The 22537-nt window shown below is 37.4% G+C and overlaps 1 protein-coding gene across 1 annotated transcript in view; it reads left to right on the top strand.

Moving 5' to 3' along the window:
- DDHD2 (DDHD domain containing 2) overlaps positions 1–21181 on the top strand; it is a 23299-nt gene extending 2118 nt beyond the window's left edge. Inside the window, 14 exon segments of the mRNA XM_059685422.1 lie at positions 318–508; positions 1628–1717; positions 2643–2778; positions 6277–6485; positions 6754–6821; positions 7616–7732; positions 8841–8936; positions 10404–10526; positions 10903–11058; positions 11324–11426; positions 11566–11736; positions 12650–12812; positions 16042–16149; positions 16906–21181. Of these exon segments, the coding sequence (XP_059541405.1) occupies positions 318–508; positions 1628–1717; positions 2643–2778; positions 6277–6485; positions 6754–6821; positions 7616–7732; positions 8841–8936; positions 10404–10526; positions 10903–11058; positions 11324–11426; positions 11566–11736; positions 12650–12812; positions 16042–16123 (1705 nt within the window). The 3' untranslated portion in view covers positions 16124–16149; positions 16906–21181.
- Positions 21182–22537: the final 1356 nt, after the last annotated feature.

Here is a 22537-nt window from a genome sequence, read left to right as displayed (position 1 = left end):
CGCCATCACTGATCTAGGTGCATGTCCTGACTGGGAACTGAACCATAGCTTTTTGGTGTACGGAACGATGCTCAACCAACTGAGCGTCCCAACTGGGCATAAGATATTTAAATTGTACAACATTAGCCAAATATATTTTCAGGGTTCTCATTTCCAACTGTAGTAATTGCATCTCAAAACTCCATTTGAGATTTGACTATGTATTATGTTTTGAAAAACATGTTCCTGCCCCTCATTGTATAGAGATGTCTTTAACGTAGAATATCTTCATATCTATTCATTGTGAATGTTTTATTTTATTGATGAAACTACTATAGAACCAGAAAAGATTCAGTGGTATGTGCTGAAAATAGGATTAAACAGTTTTTGGCATCTTTTCTATTTAAGCTTATGGTGCATTACCAGCCAGTTGCAGGGTCTGATGAATGGGGTTCCACACCCACTGAGCAGGGTCGACCAAGAACAGTGAAGAGAGGGGTTGAGAACATCTCTGTTGACATTCATTGTGGTAATGTTAATTATTAAATTTTTTCTTATCTTCTGATATACTGATTTATTTATGGCTTACATTGTGACCTTTTTCTATGGCTTTGGAGTACCTCAAGGCTTAAACATGATCTTTAATTACATGAGCTTATTTGGAGTTAATATTAGCATCACTTCACCTACTACGAATCTTAATAGGTAGAGAAATCTCTTTTAAAGTTGCTAAGTATGTATAGTAGGATGGATAAAATTTTGCAGTACTAATCAGAAATTCATTAAGTACAGATGAACTGACTTAGTCCTAATTCTAATAAATATGATTCCACCTGTTTGATTAGAAATTTAGTACTTGTAACTCCTGTAGTTGAAGATTTTCAACTAAGGAAAAGTATTTTCCAGTACAACCTTGATAGTTATCCATTGCTATCTAGGGTTGTTTATGTTTAGTTTTATAATGTATTTAACTGGATTACAAAATTCTTTTTATCTTGCAGAGGTGATAGCTTGTCTCTTGCACAAAGTCTTAGATATACTATAATTAAAAAAATGGGTTTTTAATTTTAGGTTTCAAATACATGCCAGACATTATTGGTACAATTGATAAAAATTGAATATTAGGTAAGATTATTTATTAATGTTAAAAATTGCTTGAATTCAATAACTGCACTGCGGTTATGTAAGAGAATATTCTTAGGAAATATACATTTAAATATTAAAGGTTTAAGAGTATGATGTGTGCAGTCTGATGTATGCAACCTGCTCCTAACTGGTCAGAAAAATAAATGTGTATGTATGCATAGTGAAGCATATTGGTAAATGTTAGAGTGTTGAATCTGGGTAAAAAGTACATGTGAGTTTCTGTACTATTCTTCCAGGTTTTCTGTAAGATTGCAGTTATTTCAAAGTAAAAAGTTTAAAAACATGAAATTTTTTTCACAGACTTATTTTAAGATAAATTTGAAACAAAGTAAAATCACTGTGCTTTTACTGAGTAGTCATATGCAGGATTATTTTGTGTCCATTAAATTATCTGCTCATATTTCAACTTGCTTATTTTTATAACCCATTCATTGTGAATGTTTGATTTTAGAATATGGGACTAGTTCTGTAGAATAATTTTTCTTTTTAATTTCATTTAAAGGGGAACCTTTACAAATAGACCATTTGGTTTTTGTAGTCCATGGGATTGGACCAGCTTGTGATCTCCGCTTTCGAAGCATTGTACAATGTGGTAGGTTTGCAAAGCATGTAAGATTATGCCACGTAAGGAGAATATTAGTCAGTGCTCCTGTGAGCTGAAATAAAATGTTGTCTTTAGTCTGTTATTCCAGTTGCTTAAAAACATTTGGAGCGCTCAAGACAGGTGGCAAGATAGTAAAGCTTCCCATCTGAGGCATAAAGTACTAGTGAATTCCGTAGGCTAATAGTTTATACTCTTAACTAATAATTCTTGAATGAATAAGCCCTTAATCCTTTAAAATGCTTTTATGATGTGATAATCCTATGTCTAACCATTCCAAATTTAAAGAAACTGTAAAGATGATATAGTTTAAATGAATAACAGAAACCAGTCATTTTTGTAATTCATACTGTGATAACCTCTTGAAAACTTCTAATTGGACTATTTAGGTCATTAGCATAACTTGATCTTGAAAGGTAGTGTCCTCTAAAACTTGATAGTATTTAAAGTCTAATTGTCCCAATTTGACTTATCCTACTGGCTGATGCTTCTAAGCCTAACCCTTCTTAGAAGGTTAAGATTGCTATAATATGAATTTCAAACAGCTGTGTATTTTTTTAAAATCTAAAATATTGGGTAGTGGTTGTTTGTAAGAACTAGAAAGTTAGAATTGGAATCTGACTGCAAGTTATGTGATATTTTTCTTTCCTTTTTAAAATTGAAACAGTTCCCATGACACATTAGAAATTTTGAAGTTAGGTTTTTCTTTGATGAAATATACTAGTATTGTATAGTAAAAGCAAGTATTAAAGGAACAGCTTTCCTTATATGCATTCATAATTTTTCTGAATACCACTTTGCTACTTTTGACTCAAGTAATGCATATTCTAAGCAAATGTAGATAGAGATTATATTTATATGATCTATTGCAAATTCATTGCTTCACTGTTGATGCATAAGTTAATTTTCTTTTCAGTTAATGATTTTCGCAGTGTTTCCTTAAACCTGCTACAAACACATTTTAAGAAAGCCCAAGAAAATCAGCAGATTGGGAGGATAGAATTTCTTCCAGTCAACTGGCACAGTCCTTTGCATTCTACTGGTGTGGATGTGTAAGTAATACCAACCGTGATTGTAATGTGTTCTCTGATCATTAAACTGCTTAGGGATATTTCTGCAATAACTGACTGTATATTTAAAATTTTGTTCAACGAAAAGATTTTTGTACTTCTGTCTTTTTTTTTTAGAGATACATTATTAAATGCTAAATAATCCACTCAGCCGGTATGGCTCCATGGTTGAGTGTCAACCCATGAACCAGGTCACTGTTTAGTTTCTGGTCAGGGCACATGCCTGGGTTATGGGTTCAATTTCTAGTAGGAGGCGTGCAGGAAGCAGCCAATCCATGATTCTCTTTCATCATTGATGTTTCTATCTCTCCCTCTCCCTTCTCTCTAAAATCAATTATAGAGATATTTAAAAAAATAATAAATGCTAACTAGTACCTTGGTTTAACTAGTCCAAGTTAGGAATAAAGAGCTGTTTGTTTTTTCTTCTAGTATGTTTTACTGGCTCATTAGTATTTACCATTACAGCTTTTCTTATTTCTTTAGCATTAAAGCCAAACATTGCTTTCTCCCTATAGAGTATAAACATTTCCATCTTCGGATGTCAAAAGTCCACCTACCTTAAGATGTATATAGTATTTTGTTGTTTCTTTTTTTTAAAATATATTTTTATTAATTTCAGAGAGGAAGCGAAAGGGAGAAAGAGAGATAGAAACATCACTGATGAGAGAGAATCATTGATCGGCTGCCTCCTGCACACGCCCCACTGGGGATTGAGCCTGCAACCCGGGCATGTGCCCCTGACCAGAATTGAACCCAGACCCTTGGTCTGCAGGCCGACGCTCTGTCCACTGTGCCAAACCAGCTAGGGCTTTTGTTGTTTCTTTTATGACCATATTTAGATAATATTTGTCCCAATTTGGGAAAAAGGGAAATCCCCAAACATTAAATTATTAGCATTTATACCTTGGGATATAATTGGTACAACTCCTTTTATGTGATGGTTTTCTTAAGTTACAAGCCCAATAGTTTTGTTTGTAAATTTTATGGTAATGTCAGAGAAGATTGCCTTATATTAAGGGTACTCAGCTATGCGCTCTCCAGAAAGAAGTATGTTCATCATATACTTCTACGATAGGACTAGGAGATTCTTCTTTAGAAGATAAAGAAAGCAGTCAGCATTATTTCCATGCTGGTCTTGGAAATGGCTTCCCTGATTCTGTGTCTCTAAGTTCTTAATGACCTAGGATTTGATCATATTCCATGTGCCAGATGCTCCACTGTAGTGTTTATTTTAATGGGTATGACGTTCACATCATATTTAAGCTGAACCTCAGAGGTGACTAAGGTCATTTAGCCTTCTCTAAACTACAGAAACTGTTGAATCTTTAAGGAATTTCTCTGGGAATTTTGAGAAAGTTTTAACTGGAAGTTGATTTAGAAAATGTCAGCATGGTTTTCCTTTGTGAGACATGAGTTCTGTTTGCCTTTGGCTTCTTTCAACTTTAAGAAATTCTACATTGAGAGCTGATCTAATTTGTCATTTGGCTTGTGACCAAACAACTTTAATGCTGAGGATTCTGGGGAAACCCTCTTGTATCTTTTGTATTTTTAACATTAAAAAAAATGATTTGGCCGAAACCGGTTTGGCTCAGTGGATAGAGAGCCTTGGCCTGCGGACTGAAGGGTCCCAGGTTCGATTCCGGTCAGGGGCATGTACCTTGGTTGTGGGCATATCCCCAGTAGGAGATGTGCAGGAGGCAGCTGATCGATGTTTCTCTCTCATCGATGTTTCTAGCTCTCTATCTCTTTCCCTTCCTCTCTGTAAAAAATCAATAAAAAATATATATATAAAAAAAAATGATTTGGAGAGAGAAACATAGATATGAGAGCAAAACATTGTCAGCTGCCTTCTGCATGCGCGCTGCTGAGGATTGAGCCAGAAACTCAGGCATGTGCCCTGACTAGTAATAGAACCGGCAGACTTTTGATGCATGGGGTAATGCCCAACCAACTGAGCCACACCAACCAGGGCTCTTTTGTCTTTAAAAAAATCCTTTTTATTACAGAGAATTCTTTACACAAAAGTAGCATATATGATGAATTTTTCTGTACTGATTATGATTACCCATTCCCAACAAGCCTCAACACATTGCCAGTTTGGCCCTATCCCTGTCAACATACCCCTGTCTACTGCCCATTCCTCCATTATATTGTTTTTGAGTTAAATCACAGATATATTATTTCTTCTGTTAGCTTTTTCTGAATACCACTTTGCTACTTTAATGATGTGATAATCCTATGTAAATACTTCAGTTTGTATGTTTTAAAGGACTTTTAATAAAATACAACCGTAATATTATTCACACCTAAAAATTCTTAATATCAGCAAATATACAGTGTTCAATTTTCCAATTTTATAATAAATCTTATGATTTATATATACACACATATATAATATATACATACTCACAAAATCGATGTTTTTTAATTTTTTTATTATTTTTTATTTATTTTTATTTTTTAATTTTTAATTAATTAATTAATTATTTATTTTTATTTTTATTTTTTTTATTGCTTAAAGTATTACAAAGGGTATTACATATGTGTCCATTTTTTCCCCTGCCCTAGACAGTCCCCTAGCCTCCCCTATCCCCAGTGTCTTATGTCCATTGGTTATGCTTATCTGCATGCATACAAGTCCTTTGGTTGATCTCTTACCCCCCTACCTCCTGCACCCCCACCCTCCCCGGCCTTCCCGCTGCAGTTTGACAATCTGTTTGAGGCAGCTCTGCCTCTGTATCTATTATTGTTCAAAAGTTTATAATGGTCTCTATTATCCATGAATGAGTGAGATCATGTGGTATTTTTCCTTCATTGACTGGCTTATTTCACTTAGCATAATGCTCTCCAGTTCCATCCATGACGTTGCAAATGGTAAGAGTTCCTTCCTTTTTAGAGCAGCATAGTATTCCATCGTGTAGATGTACCACAGTTTTCTAATCCATTCATCTACTGATGGGCACTTAGGCTGTTTCCAGATCTTAGCTCTTTTAATTTCTTGATTACTTTTCCATCTGTTATTTTCTTGCAATTTATGTATTGAAGAAACTGAGTTGTTTGTCTCTGAATTTTGTTGATCACATCCCTTTGGCTTCATTAAACCTTTCTTTCTGTCCTCTATTTCCTATAAGTTGATAATTGCCTCTTGTATCATTAACTATCTAAGTCTAAACTTGGAGGCTAAGCTAGATAACTTAGAGGAAGTTACAGAATGTATTTTGGTTTTCTTTTTTCTTTTAATATATTTTATTAATTTCAGAAATAGGAAGGGAGAGGGAGAGAAACATTAATGATGAGAGAGAATCATTGATTGACTGCTTCCTGCATGCCCCCTACCTAGATGGAGCCTGCAACCTGGGCATGTGCCTTGACCAGGAAACGAACCCTGATCTCCTGGTTCATGGGTTGACATTCAACCACTGAGCACTCCGGCCAGGTGTATTTTGGTTTTCTGCTTAAAACATCTTTCCTTTTTTTCAGAGATCTACAGCGAATAACCCTGCCCAGCATTAATCGCCTAAGGCACTTCACCAATGACACAATTCTGGATGTCTTCTTCTACAATAGCCCCACCTACTGTCAGACTATTGTGGACACAGTTGCTTCTGAAATGAACCGAATATATATACTTTTTCTGCAGAGAAACCCTGATTTCAAAGGGGGTGTATCCATTGCTGGTCATAGTTTAGGTAACAAATGAATTCTCTGTAACCAGAGAGGATGATCACACTTTTAGGACACCTGTTTTTGAAGAACAATGTCTTTTATCAGTATCAGATGCAGAGGTCTAGAACTGGTCTGTGATGAAGAATTTGGAAAGGGTTGGAAGGGTGGTGGTGGAGTGGAAAGAAGACTCCCTGCTTCATAGATTTTGCTAAATGGGTAATTGACATTATTTTTTTGTATAAAAGACAACTATTTAGAAATTGTCCCTTCTTTCTTCTATTTTACTTATAGGTTCGCTTATATTGTTTGATATCCTAACAAATCAGAAAGATTCTTTGGGGGATATTGACAGTAAAAAGGTAATTTAGATGTTCAGATAGGTTCTCTTTGCTTTTAGTAAGAATTTTTTCACTTAGTTTAGTCTCATACCATAACTTCAAATTTACATTTATTTTAATAGACTTGTGATTATCTCTGTCATTCTTTGATGATAGAAGCAAGATAGCAATACACTTCTAGAAATATTTGCCAGTCTAAAATAACTATACATATCTTATTTTCCATTATGAGTATGTACTACTGATCTATTATTAGAATTATAAAATTGAGCTGAAATGGAGTTTGCATATGATAAAATGAAGAATGAATTAGATACAGATTGATATAATTTATAGTAATTGTTTGAAAGCAGTGGGAGGACTTAGTGTTTAAACATCTTTTAGTAAAATAAAGTCCTCTGAACACTTATCTCTAGTGCTGAGTTAGTACTTAGCAAAACTGTCTTGTATTTTTTCTCTCTTGGATGCAAGTGTCCTGTGAGTTCTCCCAGGGCAGGGGCTTTGCCTTAGATTGTTTTATGTCTTAGACTATATCCCTAATAAGAGCTCAGTAAATGTTTTGTTAATGATAGTGAACAATGCTTTGATAATTATTCACTCATTCATTTATTTTAAAACATATTAAGTTTCAAATGAAGTTGCAGAAACTTAAAGATCAGCACCTCTTAATTTATATTTTGTATAAATCACAATTTAAAGTTAAGATACATCTCTGTGGAAATCTTAGCCAGTACATATATTTATTGTAAAATGGTATTAATAAAGGAAAATATAAGGAATGTAGAGAATAATGAGCTTTACAATTTAATTTTTAGGATTCGCCAAATATGGATCAAGGAGACACACCGACAATAGAGGAAGATCTGAAGAAACTTCAACTCTCTGAATTCTTTAGTATCTTTGAGAAGGAGAAAATAGATAAAAAAGCTCTGGTAAAAAATAACCTTTTATAACTTCATGCCATACCATTTTTAATATTTTTTATTGTTTCATCATACTGCTTAGTAAGAGCCTGCCCTTTGGAAGCATTTTAGTCATAAATACTTTGTTATCATTAGTAATGTTCTTTAGCATTACTTATGTGTCTTAAAATCATATCAAGTGATCTTTGCTTTGTGGGAGTTTAAAGTTCAGAAAAATCATATTGATATGCATATAGCAATAGAGCAAAGATTAAAAAAACAGCACATCTCAGAAAACATGAGAGCAAGAAGAAATGACCAGTAACTATTCCAACTCTTATTTTCTGTTATACTTTCAAGAGCACTACTATAGATATTTGCTTGTTTAGTTTTTGTTTTTTTTTTGCCACTTATGTTGTGTTTTTACTCTGGTTTTGATATGTTAATTCAGTGGATATTTAGTAAATCTTTACTATGATATACCAAGTACTAAAGATAGAATGTGAATAAGACAGAAATGGTCCCTAACCTCATGGTATTTATAGTTTACGGCTAAAGACACCTATTAAGTAATCGAAAACAAAATTAAATTACCATTGTGATAAGTTCTAAGTAGGAAAAGTACACAGTGGTATAAGAATGCATAGTAGGATGAACTGATCTAGTTTGGGAGGGTGAAGGAAGACTTCCCTAGTCAAGTGAGTGACACATCAGCTGAGTCTTGACTGTTATTCTGTTTCATGCTCTCTGTTTGCTTTATGTTCTTTCTGTTTGTGTCCAGGAGTAGGAATATTTCTCAGGATGTGACATCCAAGTGAGCATGGAAATCAAGGAGGGTTTTTCTGTCATGAAGTTAAATACCTACTTCTGTTGATTTTTAAAAATTAATACAGTGTTATCTATATTAATATAGCATTGATACTATAGTATTGATATTTTAAATTCTTCTTTAGGCTCTTTTATGAATAAAATACTATTTCCTTCTCTAAGTTATTAATGATGTAGTACTAGGAAGCCCTAGTAATATAAATCAAAGAATAGCAGAGTACTTAAGCCTTATCCTTCTAAGAGAACAGGGCATTTAATTGATTTTATTATACCTAGAAATAAGAAAGATATTTGATTTTCTATTCCCTAGGCTTTATGTACAGACAAAGATCTTCAGGAAATTGGAATTCCCTTAGGACCAAGAAAGAAGATATTAAATTACTTTAGGACCAGAGAAAATTCAATGGTGTGTGCTTAATATATATAGCTTATAGCAGTAAACAATTTTTTACATCGTTGTATCTTTTTGCTTTGTGAAGTCTAGAGAGCTAAATAATTTTGTTAATTGGTTTTTGGCTCTATTCAAGAAAGTAAACACATTTATTGATGTCTTGACAGTATTATTAGCTTAAAAAGTCATATCTCCCCTAGACTCTTGCTACAATTCTCATTTTTCTTTCTTTGTCTTGTAACCGCTTTATTGAAATATAATTTACATCTCATACCATAAAATTCTTCCTTGAAGAGTTTACAATTTAGCCCTGACTGGGTAGCTCAGATGGTTAGAGCATCGTCTCAATACACCAAGGTTGTGGGTTCAGTCCCCCATCAGAGCACATCTTCTAATTAATATATATACATATAAAACAGAGAAATATGCTAATTAACTGGGACGCTGCCACAGGTCAACCGGACAGGAGGTTGCGTGTGCAGCGTCAGGGGCAGGGGCAGGGGCAGGGGCAGGGCGGCAGGGGCCTGATCAGCAGCAGCCGCAGCTGCTTCAAGGGCTGGAGAGGGAGGCAGGGCCTGACCTGAGGGTGGGCGGTGCCGCGCGATTTTGAATCGTGCTGGGGTCCTAGTACTAGTATAAGAATCAATCAGTGAATGAATGCATAAATAATTGGAACAACAAATTGATGTTTTTCTCTCTCTAATAAATAAAAAATATACAATTCAGTGGTTTTTAATATATTCAGAGCTGTGTTACCATTACCACCGTCTAATTCCATTACCCTCCTCCCCACAAAAGAAACCTCATACCCCTTAGCAGTCACTCCCTATTCCTCCCTGCTGTGGACCACTGATCTGCTTTCTGCCTTTATGGATTTTCTTATTCTGGGCATTTTCCTATAAATGGAATCACACAATACGTGCCTTATTGTAACTGTCTTCTTTCTCTTAGCATAACATACTCAATGTTTGTCCATGTTGTAATACTACTAATACATTCTGTTTGGCCCCTAAATTCCTTTCTGTATTTTAGTAGTTAATTATTTTTCAACTTTTTTAGCAGGTTGCTCAGTTCTTATTTAAGGCCCAGTATTTGCATCATTTTCTATACCCATAGAGACATTCTACTTGCTTTCATCAGAAAGGTATAGCACTTTATTGAACTCGTTAGCAATCCTCAACATTCTTTTCCACAGTGCTCTGCTATTGTTTCCTCTCATGATGGTTGCCTAGATGGCTGTGTATGACTTTCATCATTTTAGAGCAAATAGGGATGTCAACTCATAATTCAAGCCAACTTTTGTTTTTATCAACTTTATTGTGTTTTCATCAGCTTTATCTTGTTTTCTGAGAGACTTGTCTTGGAATTATTGGCTGTCATTTCAGAACTTTCCCACACATTTTTTCAAACTAATAGAAAACTATATAATACTTTGGATATTTTTTTACTGCATAGTTCCACAAAACTATTTTTATTCTTTAGGGCATTATTACATCAACTCCACAATCAGCTTCAGGGTTGAATATGTCTAATATCCCCAAATCTGAGTTCTGCAGTAGTGCTGATGGTACTGGAAATGACTATCTGGATGTTGGCATTGGGCAGGTAACAATACTAATTCTCTTTGTTCATTTTATCGCCTGCCATTCATATGGTAAGAACAGATGTAACTTGTTATTGAGAAATGCTTTTAGCCCTGGCCAGTGTTTCTAAATGGTTAGAGGGTCTCGGGTTCAATTCCTGGTCAAGGGTATGTACCTGGGTTGCAGGTTTGCTCCCCAACCCAATCCAGTTGGGTGCAGGAGTCAACCAGTCGATGTATCTCTCTCACATCAAATGTTTCTTTTTCTCTCTTCCCTCTTCGCCCCCTCCCTCCCTTCCACTCTTTCTGAAAAAGCAATGGAAAAATATCCTCAGGGGAGGATTAACAAAAAGGAAAAAAAAATAGAGTAAGTGTGATGCTTTTATTTTCTCCTTCCAGGTATCTGTAAAATACCCTCGACTCATCTATAAACCAGAAATATTCTTTGCCTTTGGATCTCCCATTGGAATGTTTCTTACTGTCCGAGGACTAAAAAGAATTGATCCCAACTACAAATTTCCAACATGCAAAGGTTTCTTCAATATTTATCATCCTGTAAGCATTGGACAGCTCTTGTGGTTTACCTGAATATTAGGTTTTATGGTAAAGACCATATAATTTTCTGTTGTGTTGTTTTACTTTTTATGTACTCTTCTCTAGTAATGAGATAACATAAATAGTATGAGTTCGGAAGTGATATGGCAGAACAACGGTGCGTTTAAAAAAAATGAGCTTATAATCATTCTTGCCTGATAAACATTAGCAGTTCCTCAGACTATCTTCAGCAAAGGTATAGGTAGCTGTTGTTTTTCCTCTGTAGTTTGATCCTGTGGCCTATAGGATTGAACCAATGGTGGTCCCAGGAGTGGAATTTGAGCCAATGCTGATCCCACATCATAAAGGCAGGAAGCGGATGCACTTAGGTAAGACTGAGTATAGAACTTGCTAATTCCAGACCTCTGGTCAGTGCAAACTGACTGGACCTCATTCACTTTGTTTAGTTGTATTGGGCCCTAAACTCATGGTAAACCATGTAATTTTCTTTATTCATATGTGTTTCAGAACTGAGAGAGGGCTTGACCAGGATGAGTATGGACCTTAAGAACAATTTGCTAGGTTCACTGCGGATGGCCTGGAAGTCTTTCACCAGAACTCCAGACCCTGTCTTACAATCTTCTGAAACTACAGAAGAAGCTGAAGCAGAACCTGTGTCAAGTTCAGAGAAGCCTAGTGGTCAGTGACACTGCACATTGATTTCCTACATCAATCAGGCCTGATACGAGGGACTCCATGGTGTATAGTTCTTATTCTCAGAGGGACTTCTTACTTGACCCTGTTTTACTGTATAGGACCCATGCTGTGAGTCATGATGGCCCTTCATCTCTGCTAGCCTTTTCTATCATTTAATACCCACAAATTATGGAAGGACATTATTTGTGAAGAAGAATGTCAAGAGAAGCCAAGCATTGATAATGAGACTTTATTAAAACATCCCCAACTTGGGATCTATGGGGGTAATGTTAAGAGCCTACTCTCTGAAGCACCTTTTTTTTTTTTTTAATATGTTTTATTGATTTTTTACAGAGAGGAAGGGAGAGAGATAGAGAGTTAGAAACATCGATGAGAGAGAAACATCGATCAGCTGCCTCCTGCACATCTCCTACTGGGGATGTGCCCGCAACCCAGGTACATGCCCTTGACCGGAATCGAACCTGGGACCTTTCAGTCCGCAGGCCGACGCTCTATCCACTGAGCCAAACCGGTTTCGGCTGAAGCACCTTTTACAGGGGAATGTCTGTGTATTCATGGGCCAGTTTTGTTTCCCTGGCTGGGGACTAGCTAGGATACTCTCCTCTTAGTTTTACAGTTAACATTGTATTTTTTTATTTAGTTTTCAACTGTCTAAAGAGTTTTATCCCTGTGCTTGCATTTCGTTTATAAACTAAAGGTAAATGAATTAGCTATCAAAGGTGCAAGAAAGAAAACAGGGATTAGATAAATTCAGTGTGATCTGAGAGCCTTTAAAGGAAGATGGGAGAGAGCTTTCTGAAGAGAGAGTAGCTCATCTTACAGTGAACTTGGAGTCCGAGTAGAGGTAAGGAAGCCTGGAGGCTTTAGGATCTTATTATGGTTCTTCCATATCCAGATGTTAACACAGAAGAGACCTCTGAGGCAGTTAAAGAAGAAGTCCCCCCCATCAATGTGGGAATGCTGAATGGAGGCCAACGCATTGACTATGTGCTGCAGGAGAAGCCCATTGAGAGTTTCAATGAGTATTTATTTGCTTTACAAAGCCATCTATGCTACTGGTAAGTGTTGGGGCATTTTTTGTTTTATTTGTTTTCATGTTTTTAGTCTAATTGTTTCATAGTCTCCAGGGAATCACTGATCTGCTTCTGTCACTATAGATTAGTTTGCACATGACTTTTATATAAATGGAATCATACTATATACTCTTTTTTGTATGGCTTCTTTCATTCACTGTGTTGTGTGTATTGGTAGTTCTCTCCTTTTTATTGCTGAGTAGTATATGTGTGTACCACAATTGGTTTAGCCATTCATTCACCTGTTGATGGACACTTGGGTTGTTTCTAGTTTTTGGCTGTTACTGAACTGCTGTGTTCAAGATTTTGTATGAACATATTCTTTAACTTCTCTTGGGTAAATATCTAAGAGTAGAGTGATGGGTAAAATGATTTTTAAAAGAAATTGCCAAACTGATTTTCTGCCAGCATTTTCCATTCTCATTAGCAGTGTTTGAGAATTCCAGTTGCTCCATAGCCTCAACAGCACTTGGTATGATTGGTCTCTCAACCTTTCTAAATGGGTTGTTATGGCACCTCATTACAGTTTTAATTTGCATGTTCCTAATGCATAACGATATTGAACGTATTTTCATGTCTTTGCCATCCATACATCTTCACTGGTGAACTATCTATTCAAATCTTTTCCCCATTAAAAGTTGGATTATCTTAGTAAGTTGCAAGAATTCTGTGTTCTAGTTACAAGTCCTTTATAGGTATATTTTTCCCCAGGATGTGGTTTGTTTTCCATTTTATTTTGAAAGCAGAAGTTTTTGATTTTTAGGAAATCCAGTTTATTAATGTTCATGTTTCTGGACATATTTAAGAAATATCTGCCAAATCTAGCCTTTAAGATTTCTTCTGTGTTGTAAAAGTTATATCGGTTTAGCTTTTAAAGTTAGGTCTATGATCCATTTTGACTGAGTTAATTTTTAATATGGTGTGAGGTTAGGATTAAGGTTTATTGTTTTGCAATTGTCCTAGCAACAGTTGTTGATAAGTTTATTGAGAAACCACTGAATTGCCTTTGCTATATTTTGTCCCATTGATCTATTTATCTATCATTATGCCAGTAAAACAGTCTTGATTACTATAGCTTTATAAGTCTTAGAAATCAGGTATGTGGGTCCACCAATTTTATTATTTGAAGTTATTTTAGCTATTGAAGGTCCTTTGCATTTCCATAGAGGGGTGTGTGTGTGTGTGTGTTTATATATTGGTATTCCTAAATATTTTTATTTATTGTCTAAAGTTTTACATATGTCTCCTTTCCCCCCAATTGATCCCCCCCCCCCAGCCATTCCCACCCTGGGCAAGCCCCTACCACCCCAGTGTCTGTGTCCATTGTATGCATGCATATTAGCATAACCAAGTCCTTGGGTTGCTCTCTAACCCTCCCTTCCCCTACCATTTGTCTCTAGATTCATCTATTCTTGTTCATCAAATTATGTTGATCATTATATCCCACATATGAGTGAGATCATGTGATATTTATCTTTCTCTGACTGGCTTATTTCGCTTAGCATAATGCTCTCCAGTTCCATCCATGTTGTTGCAAATGGTAAAAGTTCCTTCTTTTTTTATAGCGGCATAGTATTCCATTGTGTAGATGTACCAGTTTTTTAATTCACTCATCTGCTGATGGGCACTTAGGCTGTTTCCAACTCTAATAGAACTAGACCTAATAAATGAATTTGGCAATGTAGCAGGATACAAAATTAACACCCAGAAATCTATGGCCTTTTTATACACCAATAATGAACTCACAGAAAGAAATAAAAAAATAATCCCATTTACCATTGCACCAAAAAAATTAAGATACCTAGGAATAAACTTAACTAAGGACGTAAAAGACCTGTACTTGGAAAACTTCATGACATTGAAAAAAGAGATAGAGGAAGACATAAACAAATGGAAGAACATACCATGTTCATGGATTGGTAGAATCTACATCATTAAAATGTCTATACTACCCAAAGCAATCTACAGATTGAATGCAATACCTATTAAAATACCAATGGCATATTTCAAAGATCTGGAACAAATGCTCCAAAAATTCATCTGGAATAAAAAAAAGACCCTGAATAGCCACAGCAATCCTGAGAAAGAAGAATAAAGTTGGAGGGATCACAATACCAGATATCAAGCTATATTACCAAGCCACAGTTCTCAAAATTGCCTGGTACTGGCATAAGAACAGACATATAGACCAATGGAACAGAACAGAGAACCCAGAAATCGACCCAAGCCATTATGCTCAATTTATATTTGACAAAGGAGGCAAGAGCATACAATGGAGTCAAAACAGTCTCTTTAATAAATGGTGCTGGGAAATTTGGACAGATACATGCAAAAAAAATGAAACTAGATCACCAACTTATACCATACATAAAAACAAACTCAAAATGGCTAAAGGACTTGAATGTAAGATGGGAAACCATAAAAATCCTATAAGACTCCATAGGCAGCAAAATAGCAGACATGTCATAGCAGTATCTTTACAGACACAGCTCCTAGGGCAAACAGGGGTGAACAGTTTGCTGGCTGGTATGGCTCAGTACTGAGTGTCGTTGACATATGAACTAGGACAGTGGTTGGCAAACTGCGGCTCGGCAAACCACGGCTTGGGAGCCACATGTGGCTCTTTGGCCCCTTGAGCGTGACTCTTCCACAAAATACCGGCTCTTCCACAAAATACCGACTTCTACGCATGGGCCACGAAGTTTCAACTGCACTGTACGTGCGCGCCCACACGTGGTATTTTGTGGAAGACCAACACTCAAGGGGCCAAAGAGCCGCATGTGGCTCGCAACCCATGGTTTGCTGACCACGGAACTAGGAGATCACGGTTTGATTCCTGGTCAGGGCACATGCCTGGGTGGTGGGCTCGATCCCTGGTGGTGGATATGCAGGAGACAGCCAATTGATGCTTCCCTCTCATCATTGATATTTCTATCTCTCCCTCTCCCCTTCCTCTCTGAAATCAATAAAAAATATATTTCTTAAAAAGGGAATAGTTCTTGGTTATTTACTGCTAGTTTTTTTATATTACTGGACATACCAGTAATGCTAGACTTCCAAACCACTGCCAATTACATAACCTTTGAGTCTGACTTTTTGCAGTAGTAAAAAGATGAATTTGCAAGGTGTTGCATAGACTGAGTTAATATATGTAAAGCATCTAGTATAAATGTTAGTTCCTTCTTTTTACAACATAATTTTTTTCTCCTTACAGGGAGTCTGAAGATACAGTATTGCTGGTCCTCAAAGAAATCTATCAAACCCAGGGTATCTTCCTTGATCAGCCTTTACAATAAAAATGAATCGTCTATGGCTGTCTAATGTAAGTTTTTAAATGTCATGTATATAGCATAGTTCCTACATATTAACATGTTATCAAGAACTAAGGAGTTGGGCTCTTTATAAATATACTTTTCTGTTGCCTGTCACTAAACTCTAATTTTTCTAGGAAATGTTTTAGTTATTATTCATTTTTAAAGGGACTCTGATTAACATTCATGGGGAAAAGGTATATAGTGCTGTGATTAGCGTGTATGTGAGCGTGCATGTGTGCACACGGGCTTTGCTAGTGATTTGGCCCAATAATATTCGTCATTTTTAGGATCCAAACTCAGAATCTTAATAGTTCTGATCATCTAAGAATTACCATGGCAACAGTTACAATTTTAATTACAAACAGCCCATCCTGAGATTTACTCGGTCTTTTAGATGTGTATTATATCTAACTAGAGGCCCGGTGCACAAATTCTTGCACGGTGGGGTCCCTTGCCCTGGCCGGTGATTGAGGCCTATTGGGGGGCTGGCTGGCGGGGGGAAGGGACCGCAGGAGGTTGGCTGGCCAGGGGGAGGGGTCGCAGGAGGTTGGCTGTGACCACCAGGGGGCAGCTCCTGCATTGAGCGTCTGTCCCCTGGCGGTTGGTGTGCGTCATAGCTACTGGTCAACTGGTCATTTTGGTTGTTGGGTTGTAACGGTCAGTTAGGCATATATATATATATATAATTTATTAGGTTCTGGCATTCTCCCTTGGTGCCTTCCAGTTGTGCCTGCATGGTGACTTCTTTTCCCCTTTCTCCCTAGATGGACATGGAGGGGTCCTTCAACAGAAAATCCACCTGTTTGTTGCTGCAGTTTTCCTCTCAGCTGCGTCATTTCTTGCATGTTGCCTGTCACTCACCATTGGGGGCTTTGGAGGATTATCTTCCATTTTGGAAGTGAGTGGAAAAGCAAAGGAAAGACACCCTATTATTTTTTACCACTGGCTTCATATAAATACTTGCCATTCTTTCTTTATAGCTGGAGGTGGTTTGCGTCCTTAATTCTTTGATGACATTATATAGGTACCAGACTTTATTGCCTATCACTTGAGATGGTAGTAAATCTGCTTTGAGTTTGATTTGTTTTGGGTTGGTAAAATTTTTTCTAGGAAATGTTTTAGTTTGGAAGCACACTGTTGAGATTCAGCAGGTAATTGGGGTACATTCTTCTCTCACTAGTGTTCTCTGCATTGAAGGCTACGCCTAAATGGATATGGAAAAGACTGTTGGGCAGTCAAATTCTGTTGAGCTATCTTTTCTTTTCTATGAATTCTATATGAAGAAAGACTAAAATGTAACTTGAAGAAATTATTATTACTCTCTACAGCTGAGTGACAGGTTTATTGTTAGGAATCACTGATGCTATGCTGTTCATTGTTTTTCCAGCTGTTTGGATTCCTCTGAGAGTCTGAAGTGGACAGTTTAGTTCACATTTGGTACACCTTTATAAAGCAAAGATGCTGTATATCTAGAGGAAGTCTGATTTATTATTTGGTAGTAGCTTCTGTTCTTAAGTTGAGGGTAAAGCTATAAAGGCTGACAAACCTGAAATTATACAGCCTTGAATAAGTAAAATCTTACTCTTGCATTTATGGTGAAATACAATTTGTGTAAGTCACCTGCCATATTAACTTGAATGAAGGTAGTATTGTGTGTCCTCTTTAAAAACACTTTGTGAACATCATTGCCTACTTAGGGACCCATACACCAGAGTGCTTATTTAAAAGGCTCATGGCACAGGCAGTATTGGTTGAGCAGGTAGGTTTGGCTATGCAGTAGTCAAGGAACAGCTACTCCAGAGTCAGTGTCAGAACATGCAAAGTGAGATGTACCTTGAAGAAAATGGGTGAATGTGACTGATTTTTTTCCAAGGCATCTACTCACCACTGTCTTTCTCATTGGTCAGTTTGTCATTGTCTTTGCAGTGTTCTTTGTGATACACTCCTCTCAGATTTCCACAGGCCATTGAGTGGCATGCCAGGCAAGCTATTTTTTGTTTGTTTTTAATAAAGGTAGCAAGGTATTGTGAAAGCACTGGCATTTAACATTCACTTAAGCCATCCCTTGGAAAGCAGTGTTTATCCCTTTCTGAAGAAAAAAGGAAGGGGAAAGTTAATTACTGTCATCTAGAGATGGTAGAGGTGAGGTTGGGGTATAGGTCAGAGCCTGGCCTTTCTTTGCCCATCTGCTTTATAGACTAATGATGACTAACCCACTAAGTAGTTTCAGATAATATTGAATACTTTATTTCCTTTGTATGTAAATTCTGAGTTTGAAATAAGGGTTGAGAATTAAGTAGCATTCAATATATATTAGAGGGGAAGCTTTTGCCCTTCATATCAGCAGAATTGGTACTATTTAGAAGTAAACCAAAGGACAAGCAAGAGTGAGTATAACCAAAGATGAATGGCATAACTCTGGATAGCTGGATAAACCACTGCTTGTTATAAGAAATCTTTCTATCCTGCTGGTGTGGGGCAGTAACTGTGAAAGAGCTTTATATGTTGTCTATCCACCTATGGTGTTATCATGATTATATATTATAGAGGGTAATAAGCTTGATTTTTTTCCTCTGGAAACAAATATTTATTTATGTAGTTGTACAGCTTTATAAAGAAAAGTAATGAAGGCAAATAACTTAGAGCTAGAAATTCTTAAGTATTTTTAGAATCTACCAATTTCAACATCTGCTGAATAAGGCAAGCTTGAGTGGGTAGCAAAATTGTCTCTAGTTTCCGTCTGTCCTTAGTAGTTGAATCAATGGATATCCTTAATGAAGTTATACTGTCAGTAAAGGTTAATTGTTTCACAGGACTACATATGAAACCAGTCATCTCTGTACTAGTCATAACAGTGAAACATTAAAAAATGATGACCAAATGGATGTCAAATATACTCTTAAATAACACCTAACATAGCAAGTTTCACTTGATTCAGAGAACTGCTGGGTTGGTGAACCGTGGAGGTGCGCCAGGAGAGGGCATGGTAGTTCCCCATCCCTTCCCACCCTGGCCTTGTGCATTGTCTCCGTCTGGCTGCTTTTGCATTCAGCTGTCAACGTAAGAACATCCAGACCTGCCCTCTCCTTCCTTGCATGCCCACTGCCTTAATCATAAGCCCTAAAGACGATCAGTTCTGGTCAGCAGCAGCCTTAGGTACGAAGCCTCGGGTCTTATTAACATGACCATTTTTCTTCTTTGTATTTTTTGCAACTTCCCCAAATCTCCAGAAAGATCAGATATGCTTATTTCTTGTTCAGTTAACAGCCAGATGAAGAGATTTCATAGGGCCAGGTCTTGAACAAAGTTTTTGTTGTCTTGGAACTTGGGGGCCCTGGCATGCTGGCCCATGAAAGGATTCCGATTCCTCAACTTGGGAACCCCAATAAGCTTGATTTAAGTCCTTTATTCAGTTGTGTATCTTGTTAATCATTTTTTTAATTAGTTGACATACAATAGTTTCAGGTGTACAACCCAGTGGTTAGACATTCTATAGTTTACTAAGTGACCATCCTGATAAATCTCGTATCCATAGGACACCATACATAGCTACCAGACTATTATTGACTATATTCCCTATGCTGTACTTTATATCCCATGACTGTTCTGTAACTACCAATTTATACTTGTTAATCCCTTCAACCCCCCTCCCATCTGGCAACCATTAAAATGTTCTCTGTATTTATGAGTCTTTTTCGGTTCTGCTTGTCCGTTTGTTTTTTTAGATTCAAGTGTTGATAGGTTAAGTATTACTGCCATTTTATTGTTCAATTTTGGTCTTTTTTCCCCCCTTCTTCCCCTTCCCCCAGAAGACCCTTTACCATTTCATGTAATACTAGTTTGGTGGTGACTAACTTCTTTAGCTTTTCTTGCCTGCAGAGTGCTTCTTTATATGATCATCACTTTGAATATTTCTTGCCAATCCCTTCTGGCTTGCAAAGTTTCTGTTGAGGAATCAGCCGACAGTTTTATGGGAGCTCCCTTGTAGGTAACTATTTTTCTCTTGCTGCTTTTAAGATTGTTTTTAACCTTTTGCTTTTTAATTATGATGTGCTTGGTGTGGGCCTTTTGGGGTCCATCTTGTTTGGAACTCTCTGAACTTCCTGGATTTGTATGTCTATTTCCTTTACCAGGTTAGGGGTTTTCTGTCATTTTTTTCAAACAGATTTTCAATTTCTTGCTCTCTCTTCTCCTCTGGCCACCCCATGATGCGGCTATTGGTACGCTTGAAGTCCCAGAGCTCCTTACACTGTTCTTATTTTTTTGGATTATTATTTTGCTGTTCTGATCGGGTGTTTTTTGCTTCCTTATAGTCCAAATTGCTGATTTGATTCTTAGCTTTTTCTACTCTATTGTTGTAAATTATTCTTCATTTCAGTTAGTATATCCTTCATTTCTGACTGGTTCTTTTTTTATGGTTTCCATGTCATTTTTCATGCTGCTGAAGTTCTAAGTTAGTTGAGCATCCTTATAATCAGTGTTTTGAACTCTGCATCTAGATTTCTTGTTTCCATTTTGTTTAGTTCTTTTTCTGGAGTTTTGTTCTTTCATTTGGGACATTTCTTTGTCTCCTCATTTTGATAGTTTCCCTGTGTTTGTTTCTGTGTATTAAGTAGAGCTGCTACATCTCTCAGGCTTTGTAGAGTGGCCTAATGCAGTGGGTTTCCTATAGTGTCCAGTGGCATAGCCTCCTCGATCACTCAAGCTGGGCACTCCAGGTGCATCCTGTGTGTGGGCTGCATACCTCCTGTAGTTGAGCCTTGATTATTGTTGGCACCTCAATGGGAGGGATTTTAGTTGTGTATTATTTGCACTATTTCTGTTGTGTCATGTGCAATCTCTTGACCAAGCCTATTTTAAAACTCTGGTAGAGTACCATTTTATACATAGTCTCAACTCCAGAATTGGTATTGTTTGCATGGAAAGATTAATAGCACTGATTAGCTTTGTAATATTTTGCACTTTTGAAATGTCTGTTTTTTTTACATGATTATATTTAAAACTCGAGTAAATACTGAAATAAAACCATATGGACCCGTTGCCTACCGTTACCTGGTTCATTCACCATAAAGAAATTCTGTATAATAACCATTTTCTCTTCCCCTGTGGATTGCTAAACACATTTAAAAAATAAAACTTTTGCCGAAACCGGTTTGGCTCAGTGGATAGAGCATCGGCCTGCGGACTGAAAGGTCCCGGGTTCGATTCCGGTCAAGGGCATGTACCTGGGTTGCGGGCACATCCCCAGTGGGGGGTGTGCAGGAGGCAGCTGATCGATGTTTCTCTCTCATCGATGTTTCTAACTCTCTATCTCTCTCCCTTCCTCTCTGTAAAAAATCAATAAAATATATTAAAAAAAAAAAAAAAAAATAAAAAATAAAACTTTTGAGCAAAAAGCTAATATTTAAGTTCTTTTCCCTTGCCTGGTGTTTTCATTGTCATAGGCAGATATAGTTTAGAGTTTATAGCATGGCGGTTTAAAGGCAAATACTGAGACTGACCTTTGAAGTTTACAGAAAGCTGAATCACTTATGTCAGAAGGGGAAACCAGTGCTTTACTCTGAAAATGTTCCAGCTCTCAAACGCTACACACACATTCACCATTTTATTTGAGTATAGCATTTACTAAAGGGAAAAGATACACTGAAAATATGTTATAGAAATTAATGTATAAGACAAGGTCATATCTAATATAATAAAAGAAACATGCAAAGTGACCGCACCTCTGCTACGCCCAACAGCCAATCAGAGCAATTATATGCAAATTAACCCAGCCAAGATGACAGCCGTAGCCACGGAGCTGGAGCAAGCAGGAGGCTTGGTTGCCCCAGCAATGGAGAAAGCCAAGCTTCCTGCCTGCCCTGACTGGCTGTGGCCTCTGCTCAAGGCAACAAAGTTTTAATTATAGAAGATAAATAAATCCCAGATACCTGCTTCCAGCCAGTCTCCACTGGGAGCTTGGGTGGCTGGGGGCCGTGGCAAGCCTGCAAACAGCCATCAGCCCTTCACCCAGGATGGCCACACCCTCATGGGGTGAGGGTTCCCCTTGGGGGGCTTGGCCAGCCTGCAAATAGCCATCAGCCCCTCACCCAGGCTGGCCAGGCATCTCAGTGGGGACCCCCACCCTGATCCAGGACACCCTTCAGGGCAAACCAGCCGGCCCCACCCATGAACCAGGCCTCTATCCTATATAATAAAAGGGTAATATGCAAATTGACCCTAACAGCAGAACAACTGGGAATGACTGGTCACTATGATACACACTGACCACCAGGGGGCAGATGCTCAATGTAGGAGCTGCCCCCTGGTGGTCAGTGCTTTCCCACGGGGGAGCTCCGCTCAGCCATAAGCCAGGTTGATGGCTGCCAGTACAGCGGTGGTGCTGGGAGCCTCTCC

This window comes from Myotis daubentonii, chromosome 2, assembly GCF_963259705.1.
Source record: "Myotis daubentonii chromosome 2, mMyoDau2.1, whole genome shotgun sequence".
In the NCBI taxonomy this organism is placed as follows: Eukaryota; Metazoa; Chordata; class Mammalia; order Chiroptera; family Vespertilionidae; genus Myotis; species Myotis daubentonii.
Note: the sequence above shows the minus strand (reverse complement) of the source record. Positions and strands in the feature narration are given on the sequence as shown.